This window comes from Aulonocara stuartgranti (genome assembly GCF_965226115.1).
Source record: "Aulonocara stuartgranti genome assembly, chromosome: 23".
NCBI classification, from domain to species: domain Eukaryota; kingdom Metazoa; phylum Chordata; class Actinopteri; order Cichliformes; family Cichlidae; genus Aulonocara; species Aulonocara stuartgranti.
This window is the reverse complement of record NC_138958.1, coordinates 31,641,366-31,654,852: the sequence shown is the minus strand read 5'-3', so window position 1 is coordinate 31,654,852 and position 13,487 is coordinate 31,641,366. Positions and strand designations below refer to the sequence as shown.

At 40.1% G+C, this 13,487-nt stretch overlaps 1 protein-coding gene across 1 annotated transcript in view; it reads left to right on the top strand.

Annotated features, from left to right (window-relative positions):
* LOC309700149 (bone morphogenetic protein receptor type-2-like) overlaps nucleotides 1-13,487 on the top strand; it is a 45,553-nt gene that overhangs the window by 15,117 nt on the left and 16,949 nt on the right. Inside the window, exons 2-3 of the mRNA XM_082523584.1 lie at nucleotides 2,800-2,985; nucleotides 6,326-6,505. Coding sequence (XP_082379710.1) covers nucleotides 2,800-2,985; nucleotides 6,326-6,505 — 366 coding nt within the window. The remainder of the gene's footprint in view (nucleotides 1-2,799; nucleotides 2,986-6,325; nucleotides 6,506-13,487) is intronic.

Genomic DNA, 13,487 nt, shown 5'->3' with positions numbered 1-13,487 from the left:
ACCATCTGCCTCTCTTCATTGGCAGTGAGGCGGTGGAGAGGGTGAGCAGTTTTAAATTCTTGGGGGTAACTGTGACCGAGGATCTGTCCTGGGGCAACCATATCACCTCAGTTGTACGGAAGGCCCAACAGCGCCTCTACTACCTGAGGAGACTGCGGAGCGCACACATTCCCAGATCTCTGATGTTGAACTTCTACAACTGTGCCATCAGCAGCGTTCTGACGTATGGATTTCTAGTGTGGTTCCCCAGCTGCACCAAGGCCGATCAGCAAGCACTCCAGCGGGTGGTGAAAGAAGCTGGCAGAATTATTGGAACAAGTCTGCCAGAGATCAGTAATATCTTCCCCACTCGCTGTCTGAGGAGGGTGCACAGTATCCTGCGGGACCAACATCACCCTGCGCGCCACCTTTTCCATCTGCTGCCCTCAGGGAGAAGGTACAGGTCTATACAGGCCAGAACATCCAGACTGGCCAACAGCCTGTATCCACAGGCTGTGAGGCTCCTGAACTCTCTGCCCCCCCCTCACGGACAATAACCATATCCAACTTCTTAATAGCAATGAACTGGTCTGCATTGGTGCATCATATCTTTATTCTCTCCCCCCCCCCCCCCCCCCCTTCTTTCTTAAATAGATAACTATCATATCTGATATCATATCTCACAGTACAATAATATTGAATGGGTTGCATTGTTGTATTTTGTCATGTTTCTCAGGTCTTTGTCTGAATTTCTACGAACATTATTGCTAAGGATTGTCTTATTGCATTGGAGTCACACTGGGTTAAATATGTACACTTGGGTTTTAAGGGGTATTTATTATTTTCTTCTTTTTTTTGGGTTGTATGGAAGCCCCAAACGCAATTTCATTGTTCTTGACAATGACAATAAATAAATAAATACTAAATACTAGATATTTTTTCGATACAAAAAAATGTTCATGCCTTTTTAATTTGTCATTTATTAAAATTATAAATATATATTTTAACTCAAAAGTACAGTTTTTTTTTCCTCAGATATTTTTATCAAAGTTTCTGCATCCATTTTTACAAAAGACAAATTGAACAATATGCCGTCAGTTTTTAAATTTAACCCTAACCCTAACCCTTGTGCGCGTTTTTTATTTTGACAGCGAATGCGCACCTGTGGACCACTTATGTGCAGCCCTGGTTATTTAGCTCGTCATATTGCAGCCACAGAAATTCTTTTGTCCATGAAACCATAAAGCTGCACTTTCTTTTTGCCTTATAGTCTGATTCATCATAACTTTTCTGTTTTGTGGTAAGCTTTTCTTTGGCTGTCACTTCTTCACCCTGACCTGTCTTATTTGGCTCAGCTGAACTAAAATATATATCCTGCTGCTTTTACACACGCACTCACATAACGCTCAGCGATTCTCTGCACGATTAACCTCTCACATGTTTAAGCTTGCTGCCGGAGATTTCACTTGTCATGTTTGCGTAGTAAGCTAACGATTAATAAGACGATGTCAGAGGAATTGGTGCACAAATTATCATCACTCACCAATCAGTGCTGTCGCTCTCTATACACAGTTCACGTGATTGCAAAGTGAAAGCAAAAAACAAGCACAAATTCAATTGGATTTCATTATGTCACATATTGACAGTGGCTCACCGATGCCAATGACATAATTGCCCAGCTACATTTCCGAAAGAATGCAAAAGCATTGACATATATTTTTCCTTCCTGCGATAGCCCGACGGGCAGGGCAGAGAGAGATTTTGGTAGCCCGACTGGAAAAATCGCTAGCCCGTATTGCGAGCCCTGTATCTGATTGAGGAATCACTCATCTTTGGAAAAGAGAGTTTATTACAGAGAAATGGCTCTTTCAAAAAATAAAAGCTATACTATACGCTTCTTCTGGGCTATATTCTCAGCAGCATATTAAACATATCAGGTCCCCATGAGGAGAATCATGTGCTAAAGGCTGTCTAAATGACTCTGGTAAAGTTTGTAGCTTGCTTGCTTGTTGTTTTTGTCTGCTTCCACTTGTCTTTGCACTAGGATGATGTCGGCGTAAATGTGCAGTCATATTCGTTGTGTTCCCACTAGTGCTTTCAGGTTAATCTCGTTGAAATGACCTTAACGCCACAACACGGCAAATCTCCGTTAACGAGCTACCCCTGATCGCCCCGTGCATGGGGCTAGACGGCCAACACGTTAACGAGCTAACTGCGCTAACACACTAATTCCCACCCGTGTAATTGAGCATTGCGTGGCACATCCAACATACTTTAGTCCATGACGCGCTTACCTTCAGGGTCATACATCACATGAAAACCAAAATAATTCCAAACGCCAGATCTGAATGAGGGTGGGGGAGGTTCAATTTGCCATGTTGCAAGGAGAGCTTAACTTCTGTCTCGCTAGCTTGCCCTGCACTCTTCCTTCTGACGATGCTGTCTGTGTTGAGCGCTCAGTGGATCTGCGCTCGACAGTGCAGCCTAGGTGGAGTAGTCGAACGCAGATTCACGAACGCTCAACACAGACAGCATTGTCAGAAGGAAAGTTGATAAAATAAATTTCAAATTTTGTATTGTTCGATACATATGCGTACCGAACCGAAAGCACTGTATCGAACGGTTCAATATCGATACGAATATCGTTGCACCCCTAAAATATATATATTTGGATCTTTCCAGTGCCTACCTCTATAGCTCCTATAACACACACGTAAACACACACAAAAATATCTCTCTCTCTAAATGTATATAAAATAATAATTTTCTTTTTTCTTTTCTTTTACATAACATACATCTTTGCTCTCTATCTCTTCACAGCGGCGCAGGGTGAGGTGAGGGAATGTGCCTTCACAGACCAGCAGCAGCAATGGGAGGTGGAACGAGTGGCGGGGGATGAAGGCCGGGTCTCCCCAGAGAATACCACTATCCGATGTGCCAAAGGCAGACACTGTTTTGGGCTGTGGGAGAAAACTCCTCCAGGAGAAGTGCGCCTGGTGAAGCAAGGTATTTTCACTGTGACAATGTTTGTTTGTTAGATTGTGAAAAGTCGCCAAAAAGCTTAGAACCTTTCTGGCTCAAACAATCTTTGTGACTGCAACAAATATGCTGTCACTAGTAGGAAAACCAGGTGCTAGTTATTTTCCCAATCCTTGATCAATCTTAGTATATGTCAGTTGAATTTTTAATCATTCCAGGTTCTCGGCATGAAACTGTGTAATTATTAAAGTAGTGGGTTGACAGAAAATTAATATCATCAGTTTTTAATTACTCAGTAAAATTGTTGTGTATAGGTCTGTGTGGAAAGTACTCCATACGTTGTGGCTTAGCAACAGTTCAGCTCATAATACACCTACAACTTGATTTTTAGCATCATATAGCATCATATAAGTACGCGTGGATCTGCCAGGCTAGAGGAAAGCAGGAAAACCACAGAGGAGATTCACTAATGTAGTGGATGCATAAAAAAACACATGCTGTCCTGCTTTACTCATGCAGGTGAGGAGAGCATATGTTGTTTGTGAGTTTTAAATGCTGACTTGCTACAAGGGTTTGGTACAGCAGGAAGCTTTATATGTTTAATTTAGTTTTTATGCCTAATTCCCTTCCTGACACAGTCACAACGAGTCGTTGGAATCAAACCAGCAACTCTTCACTTGGTGGGCAAATGTATAAGTCACTACAATATGGAGCCATTGACTACATTTAGGGCCACAAAAACCAGAAGACAAAACATCTGTGTTCGATATGCTTTAAATGCGGAGAAGAATGAATTCATCGTTGACATATAAAGCTGTCGCTTGGATGTTCAGAAAGGTTACATCCTCAAACAACACATAAAGGAAGACAGAAGGGTGGGTCAAATACAACCCTGAGAGACTTGTATTTATATTGTCTTATTTGTCACAGTATTTTTTAGTATTCAATGTCATGCAGTGCCCAATATTTTCATTTGCATTTTAAAGACATTTTCTCCATAAATTGTTTCAAAAACCCATAAATTGGGACACAATTTTAACCAGAATGCAGTAAGAAAAATTACAAATCCTCCATTTTTGTTTTTTCAGTCATCATCAACTGTTCAAATCATTTGCTCAAGATGTAAATAAAAATGTTAATGGTTCATACGCAGAAATCTTCTTGTTGGAGGCCCTTTAAAAGTCGTAATCTGCTGCTTTCCTTTACATTATATTAAATTAAATAATTGGGGGTGTTTGTCTGTTTGAGAGACAAATGTTTGAATCTTTATCTGTTTTGTGACATATTAGACTGAAATATTATTTAAGAAAAAGTGAAATAAAAGGCTCCTTACGCATATTTCATTTGTGTCTCAATCTTGGCTGGAAAAATTCTTTGTGACAGAAGCTGACCTCTACCACACTACTTGAAAATTCATATGAATGTTTCAAGTTATCTGAAAGAGTTGAAAAGAGCTGTAAGCTCAATTTTTACATTGAAATGGTTTCCTAGAATAGACTCAAAAAGAGCTATTTTGAATGTCCACTTCAGCACTCCTTTGTACATACACATTGTCAAATGCCTTCATCCAAGGGCATAGTCAAAAGTATATAGTATGAAATAGACACAGAACTTTGTTATCTGTTTCATAAAATCACAGTTTTTCTTTTATCTATAATCATGTTTTTAAGATGCTTTTTATTTAGTGAAACAGTGAAAGCATAGTTTGTCCATAAAATGGTCAAACTTAACAGGAAAATTCAGGGCTCTAGACTAACTTTTTGCCATGGGCGTACCGGTACGCCCAACTTTAAAAAGTTAGGCGTACCGGCACAAAAGTTAGGCGCACACAAATTTTATAATAATTTATATAATATAATGTGTTTTTCTGAATACACTGTGCTTTTTCAGCATTCAAAGATTGATGACACCGTGTCAGAGCACTGGCTATGAATTTCAGAAGGATCAGGCCTTAACTTAACAGAAAAGTTAGCAATAGTTCTTTTCCTATTACAGCTACATCCACTTCTGTCGGGCCTAGGCTGCTCACTAGGGCTGGGTATCATCACTGATTTCTATAATCCATTCGATTCCGGTTTTCAAAGTCCTGATTCGATTCAACTTAGCCTCAGACAGTCAGAAATATTATAATTCTGATCATTTATCAGAATTGTGAACATCACAGCAGATGCCTTTGTGTGAAAGTAACTGAGAATAAAACACAGAAAAACATGAAGGAGATTTTCCTGGTCTGGCTTTTTATAGCAGATAACCTTAAAAATATTCTACAATGTTCTGCATATAAAGTTTAGATTTCTTCAGTATTGAACAACAGAAAAAATAGGCTTTCTTGTCCGGGGTCATTTAAGTGAAAAAAAGAAAAGAAAAAGACAGCAGCCACAGCGCTGTAAACAACGGTAGACTGGTGGGCAATAAGTGAATGAATAATACAGAAAACAGAGATTGGAGACGGGAAACTGTTCTTGAAGTACAGAGAGAGATAGAGAGAGAGAGCTAGCTGTGCATGAAGTGTGATTTTAATAGTCGTGGAAGCAAAACAGCAAAATTCATGACGACATTGATCAAATGTGAAGCGCGGTTTGCTGCTTCTTTTGCTGCTGGCTCGGCGAATTTTGGTTGGAGAGACAAAACCTGCAGCTCAGAATCAGCGCAAAAAGACGTAAACACAGCGCGGACCGGACGCATCAGGATCGCTAAGCTCCGACAGCGTGTCCGTCTACGGGCCGCCTGAGAAAGACAAAGTTGATTCTGATGCGTCGGTCCTCTGTGTTTACGTCTTTGTGTGGAATCCCTGTACCTGCTCTCATTTGCTGTTTGGTTGTTGTTGAAATGGTTTTGTGAGCTTTAATCTGAGAATCTGGCGTTTCTGGCAAAACACAGTTATATTTAAAAGTCGATTCAGGATTTAATGAATTGATATCGCTTTATTCAAGCTACTCACCTCCCACTTCCACCTGCACTTTCAACTGGACCACGGCCAATCAGAGAGGTCCCGCCCCTTACTAGCTCTGATTGGTTTAGTCCACAATAGGGGCAAAATGTGTCTGTTGTTGACCACAGGGAAGGTTGCAGATTTTTTTTTTTTATTTTTTTTTTATTTTTTTTTTATTTTTTTGTGCTACCCAAACATTTGGTCGCACAGGTCCAACCAAATTTTTTTTTTTTTAGTCGCACCACTGAAAAATTTGGTCGCATTTGTGACCAAATTGGTCGCACTCTAGAGCCCTGAAATTAGTTTTTACTTTCACTATATCTGACCCAATTGTGCTGTCACATTCAATAACTGTTATTTTAAAACTGAGGGGTTAATACGTTTTTTTGGGCGGGGTTTCTCCAACATTTTTTTTTTTTTTTTACCCTTCTTCAGGTTGCTGGACTCACCTAGGCGACAACCAGGCATGCCGAGATGACCGCTGTGTGGTTACCAACTTGCCTCCACAGATACAGAATGGGACTTACCACTTCTGCTGCTGTGGCAGTGACATGTGCAATGTGAACTTCACAGAGGACTTCCCGCTGCCAAGCCCCACCACTGCGCAACCCATACGTAAGAACACTCTCTTACCCCCGTTACCTTTTAGCCTCACGCCCAGCCACCTGTGAGAGATTACAGAAGATAAAATTGAATACTAAACATGCTGTCAGTGTTGTGAATTTCAAGCCAAAGGTCTTGTCTTCCTCTAGCCAGTGAATGCAAATTAGTTGACCTAAAGTCAGATCTGATCCAAATTTATGGTTTTATTAATTGTTACATTGACTTTTTTTAGTCCTAGATAGACAAAAAAGGGCTGCCATAGCTACACCTACTTATTGCTCTCTCTAGCCCCCTTTGCTAGTCTGCTATATCATTTAGCAACAGGGACTTTGAGATGACCTTTCCAATTGTCACCAGTTAGAAAACCTTGACAACGGTGGATCAGAAAGATGAAGAACTGGATACAACAAATGACATTATAGTATTGTCCACATCCACTCTTAGGAGCCGTGTAGATTATAACCCCTAAAGGACCATGACAGTGGTTGATAGGGGATTCGGTTTAAGTCGTGACTGAATACTGTGAAAGGTGTCAGACAAAGCAAACAGATAAATTGTTAATTGTTAATTCTTCTCAAGGTTGACCCGTGAATGAAAGAGCATGAGGTGGGGGCGGTGGCAACAGCAGCTTGTCATCTCCCTTGCCTACACACAAACACGCTTCCTACCATCCATGTCGTCTCTCTGCATTCCACGGATTACATGGCGTCTGCTTTATCCGTCTGTCTGTGGGTGTGCCGGTGACTGTTCAACTGTGTAGACAGATGACAAAGAAAATAAATTGTAGGGGAAAAAATTGATGCTGCTGGAAACTCAAGTTTGTGTTGTATTGTAACTCTAAATCCTGTTTCCGTTTTCAGTACGGTGTTATTTCTCGGCATGTCTGGGCAGACGTACTCTTGTGTTGTTAGAAGTAGGAAATGGTTTGAATCAGTTGGCTGTCTGAATGATCTTAGGCCAAGATTCAAGAGTGACATTAAGGTCTAGGTAAGAGGCACTGAGACGAGTTAGAAAACAGGCGATTGGCTTAACGCCTATTCGTGTAGTGAAGAAACTTGTAGGTACAGAAATTTAAGTAAAGCTTCGGAATTCATCATTTTATTTAAAATTACTGAAGTTAGAAGTTTACAGAGAATGTACGCATTTATTGATACAGGAGGTCCCAATTCAGGGTTTAGTTGTATGCCATGTGTGTGTTTCTCAAGCTCAGGTCTTCAATCAGGCCTGGGAGTTTGAGGGTTCACAAATTTGCTGTTTCCTGGACTGCACTGTTTTTTTTTGTTTTTTTTTTGGATGATGTGATGGAATCTGCTGAAGTCACTCTTTCAGTTTAGGGGTTACAGCTGCTAATGCTGCTATTATCACAGGCACCACTTTGCCCTTTGGCTTCCACTTCTGCTCCAGTTTTTTCTCAAGTTCCTGGTACTTCTCTGTTTTTCTGTCTGCTGGGATTGTCACATCTATGATAACTGCAGTCTTGTGCTGATAACCACTACTCTGTCTGGTTGGATGGCCAGCAACTGCTTGTCTGGAACTAGGGCTGCTCAATTAATCGAATTTTAATCACGATTACGATCTGGGCTTTCAACGATCATTAAAAATGACTGAGCCGATTATTAGCCCCTCCCTAATTTATCCGCGACACCTTAAAGGCCGGTCCGTGAAAATATTGTTGGGCATAAACCGTCCGTGGCGCAAAAAAGGTTGGAGACCGCTGATTAAGAGGACCCGAGGGAAGCTCGGAAAGCTAAGCAGAAGTTATTTGGAGAGGAGAGAGTGACTGCCGTTGGTTGAAAAGAGAGTTTAAAAAAAAAAACTTCAGTGGTGTTGCACACTATTTTATATTATTTTTTTAAAGTCATTGTTAACCCTTTAAAGCCGGTCAGAGCAGCATGCTCCGTTTTGCATAACTATTTTTAAATCCCTGTAGAACCTGAACCGTGTAAGCTAGCGCAATAATTTGTTTTGCATATGAAACCGGAGGAGTTGTACTTACATCTGATGCCATCAGCTTGTCCTCGGTCACGGTTTCGTTCCACATATAGCTTTGCAAAAATTGCATAAAAAGCGCTTGCAGGAACAAAAACATAATATTCCAGAAACATGCTTTGCCGATCCATCAGCTGTTCGTAAGACTTCCCACAGTGAAATGATGCACCTGCTGTTTTCTTTGCAAATTTGCATCATAGGATTGTTTTTTGTTTTTCCTGCAGTATATAAAAATTGCTGTATCTCCGAAATAAAACTATGAAGACACTCAAAATAAATTTCCTGTGGTGGGAAACTATTTTTTGCAACTTTATTGTATTTAAAGTTTTGAGGGATAAGCCTCTTAAATTTCTCCAAGTAGAAATATATGTAAACAAAACAAAAGCGATTTTCAATTTTTTTTGTAGTTTATTGCACTTTTTTGCAATTTATGTAATTACTATGGACTTAATGCATACATATTATTAAAATATGGGCTATAACAGTTGTATTGATGTATAGCAACTTGAAATGCTCCCACAAATGGCACTACAGCATGTAAAAAAATAATATAAGCTCTGGTGGACTTGGTTCTATAGTAGGTCTTAAAGGGTTAAATAAATATCGTCAAATAATCGTGATCTCAATTTCAGTGAAAATAATCGTGATTATCATTTTTGCCATAATCGAGCAGCCCTATCTGGAACTTGAAGAAGTCCACACAGGACCTTAGCCCTGTTGTTTTCAACCACCTTCGGCAGCGTCTCCCATCAGGACTAGGGATGTCTAATCCATTTGGCAGCACAGAAGTTCCTCTACACTAGGGCTGCTCGATTATGGCAAAAATGATAATCACGATTATTTTCACTGAAATTGAGATCTCGATTATTTGACGATATTTATTTAACAATAACAATGTATTGAAAAATGGTTTTAAAGATTGTCAAAAAATAATATAACATAGTGTGCAAATACTGATAACAGTACAAATGTTTGCAATATAAAAAATAAATGAAAAATGTAAACATCTATGTTTAGTGAACGTTGCAGTGTTGCTCTGTGGTGCAGCTACGACACTGTAGCAAAGTTTACACACTGTGTCTACTTGATCCACGTCTGACTCCGCGAACCCATAATGTTTCCACACCACTGAAGTTTTTTTTACCTCTCTTTTCAACCAACGGCAGTCACTCTCCTCTCCAAATAACTCCTGCTTAGCTTTCCGAGCTTCCCTCGGGTCCTCTTAACTGTTGTGACGCGTGTTCGAAATGCAGAGAGTTGCGCTCGATTTGCCACACGGAGCAGTAAAGCATGAGCGAGGGGCTAATAATCGACTCAGTCATTTTTAATGATCGTTGAAAGCCCAGAGCGGAATCGCGATTAAAATTCGATTAATTGAGCAGCCCTACTCTACACTATCCCAGCTTCTTGGTTGTGCCTGTACAATGTCCCAGCTTGCATCTTACATCCTGTTACAAAGTATTCAACTGTCTCCAGTTCAGTACTTTTCACTGGCTGTAACTTGTCATGTTGGCTGTGAAAGACCTGTCTCTATGGATCTGGTGCTTAGGGCATATTCATGTGCTGCCATAATCAGAACCTCCGCGGCGTCCTCTAGATGGGCCTTTATTAGCTAGTTGTAGGTTTTCTTGATGTCAGCTACTTCCTTTGTCAATGGTACATGATAGCTCCTCCTCCTTTTCTTCATCACCATCTGTCTTCTCTGCCTGAGCCATTCTTGGAGGAGCTCATATTGTGGACCCATGTTCTTGATGTATTTGTGTGTTTCTTCCTGGATTGTAGCTCTGGCAATAATTCTCATCCTTCTTGTTTCTGCCGCTGGACTTTGGGTAGAAGCCTCTATATTGTGAGGAGATTTTATGTTTTGACATCAGTAGTATTGGGTCTCCTCCTGTGGCCAGCATATTATTCTAGCTGGGTATCTGATCTGGTAGCATATGTATCAATAGCTCAGATCTTATTCCTACCACTGAGCTGGGTTCTCAGCACTCATCTTACCTTCTGAATGTATTTTGGCTGTGGCTGCAATACAGGAGCAGGGACAGTGCATCACCTTTGTATATCGGCACTTTTTAATTTAGTTACTAAAATGAAATAGATTTAGACGTAGAAGAGAAAAATTGGAAAGACTGCAAAAATTATTCATTCACCTGCGGCTGGAGATACATTTTTAAGTTATCTATACACTCCTATGTATGTCACATTCTCCCGGACAAGGTATTTCAACAACTCCTGGAGAAACCTCGTTCAAACTTCGTCCAAATATTCACTCAATGGTGAGATGATTTAGAATTTAGTTCTTATGTCTTGTTGAACTTCTGACCACTAAGTAAATAAAAGTTATAATTCTAATAACATGATTTCTGACTTTCCACTATGTGGGTTAGGGTTAGGGGCAGGGCTCGCAAAATTTCAAAGTCCCTGGTAGCCCTTCGGGCAGGGACTCTTCAGTTTTTGGTAGCCCAAAATAAATTTAAGTAGCCCGAATAAAAAACAGAGCAATTTTTTGATTGATGTTTTGTTTCCGTTATAATATTATACATTAAAGTATATTATTATAACGGAAACAAAACATTAATCAAAAAATTGTTGAAACACAAATTACAACATTGTATAAAAATTACAATCATCAACTCAAATACTTGGTTCTAATTGAACAGAAATTTCTATGAACTTGTAAGAACTGTGTAGAACATGAATCAGTCTGTGTCAGATCCTGAATTTCCACTGAAGTCACGGGTAAGAGGCAAGTGGAACCAAGATCTAGGACATTTGCTTTTTGAAGTTTTCAAAGGCTGCTAAATTTTGCCAGTGGTAGTTCACTCTTTGCAACATAGTACGCTGTTCTAAACAGATTTTCCAGGTTTATTTTTAGTATGTTATTTGCAGTTGGTGTTTGTTCCGGTAAAGATATTGCAGACTGAGCAATAATGCATTTCTTGCATTTCTCATGGGTTCTAATGGGGGCCTTTCTTAAAATTACATGTCCCAGTAACAAAGGCGCTTGTCGACTCAGAAATCGAGAGAAAACCAACAACACACCCGGCAGAACATTATGTTATTTACACGGGTGCACATAAGTGGTCTGCAGGTGCGCATTTGCTGTCAAAATAAAAGACGCGCACCAGATAAGAAGTTGCAACGCGTGTTTGCGTCCATATAAAAAGCACTGTTTTTGTCCACTAGAGTGGGATTTTCACAGCACATTCTGCACCAAATCTCTGTGCGTTCATCATTTGTTTGAAGCCAGCTCACCTCCTGCAACCACTTTTCCGAGAATACGTGCTTCTTTTGTGGTTCGGACTACTTCTGACATTTGTTTGGAGGTGGAGGAAAACCAAAGTAATTGCTTAAAGGAGCTTGCTTCTTCGACATCTTTAAGAGTTCTAAACAAATGTCTGTCCTCTTCCAGAAAATCGTATGTACGCAAACACGCGTTGCACCTTCTTATCTTGTGCGCGTTTTTTATTTTGACAGCGAATGCGCACCTGCGGACCACTTATGTGCAGCCCTGGTTATTTAGCTCGTCATATCGCAGCCACAGAAATTCTTTTGTCCATGAAACCATAAAGCTGCACTTTCTTTTTGCCTTATAGTCTGATTTGTCATAACTTTTCCATTTTGTGGTAAGCTTTTCTTTGGCTGTCACTTCTTCACCCTGACCTGTCTTATTTGGCTCAGCTGAACTAAAATATATATCCTGCTGCTTTTACACACGCACTCACATAACGCTCAGCGATTCTCTGCACGATTAACCTCTCACATGTTTAAGCTTGCTGCCGGAGATTTCACTTGTCATGTTTGCGTAGTAAGCTAACGATTAATAAGACGATGTCAGAGGAATTGGTGCACAAATTATCATCACTCACCAATCAGTGCTGTCGCTCTCTATACACAGTTCACGTGATTGCAAAGTGAAAGCAAAAAAACAAGCACAAATTCAATTGGATTTCAATATGTCACATATTGACAGTGGCTCACCGATGCCAATGACATAATTACCCAGCTACATTTCTGAAAGAATGCAAAAGCATTGACATATATTTTTCCTTCCTGCGATAGCCCGACGGGCAGGGCAGAGAGAGATTTTGGTAGCCCGACTGGAAAAATCGCTAGCCCGTATTGCGAGCCCTGTATCTGATTGAGGAATCACTCATCTTTGGAAAAGAGAGTTTATTACAGATTTTGCGAGCCCTGGTTAGGGGTATTTGCTAATTTTCATTTCTCCAGTGTGAGAATTTACCCCTTTTCTGACCAAATAGTGAACTACTTTAAAACTACTTTAATTCGTCAACATCAAAATCACATCAAAATCTTAAGATGCGCTTTAATTAGCGACTACAGCTGTCACATAAGTTTCAATGGTGAAATATAAATTTCCTTTTTTTTTTTTTTAAAGCTTAATGCAAATGCTCCTGTATTTCAGTTTTGCCTCTTTGATGTTCTTAAGGCAGCAGAGCTGGCACTGTCTGGGATGGTTGGGAGATTCTAACAGTCTCTTGGTATGTTCTGTCACATGACTTCCTGTAAAACACTCTTGTTAATTATGAACTCTGTGACCTTGGCATTTCAGCCGAGCCTAGTCAACCCCCCACGTGTGCGCACTAGAGTGTGTACATCCATGCTCATTGTAGTATGTCAGTCAGAGTTGCCCTTAGGGTCTGGAAGCCATCAATTATTTATAAAATACGTGTGTTTCATGACATATCCATTGTGTTGACTTTTGTAACAGATGCAAGAAAGTGTGTTTGTGGACTCTCCACTGTTTGTGCACAGTAGTAGTATATGTGAGGGTGCGAGTGTTAAAATATTTAATATCTGCTTGTCTCCACCTCAGCTAACTGCTTTTATCTGTTATGGTAAGCAAAAACAGCCGACCATCTGCCTACTATTCTCTCTTTTTTACATATTTTCTTTTTCTCTTTAACATTCACTTCCCACACATCCTCTGTTTCTCTCTTCATAAACTGCTCCCTGGGCCATTCATGTTTGTTTTATTTGAGCT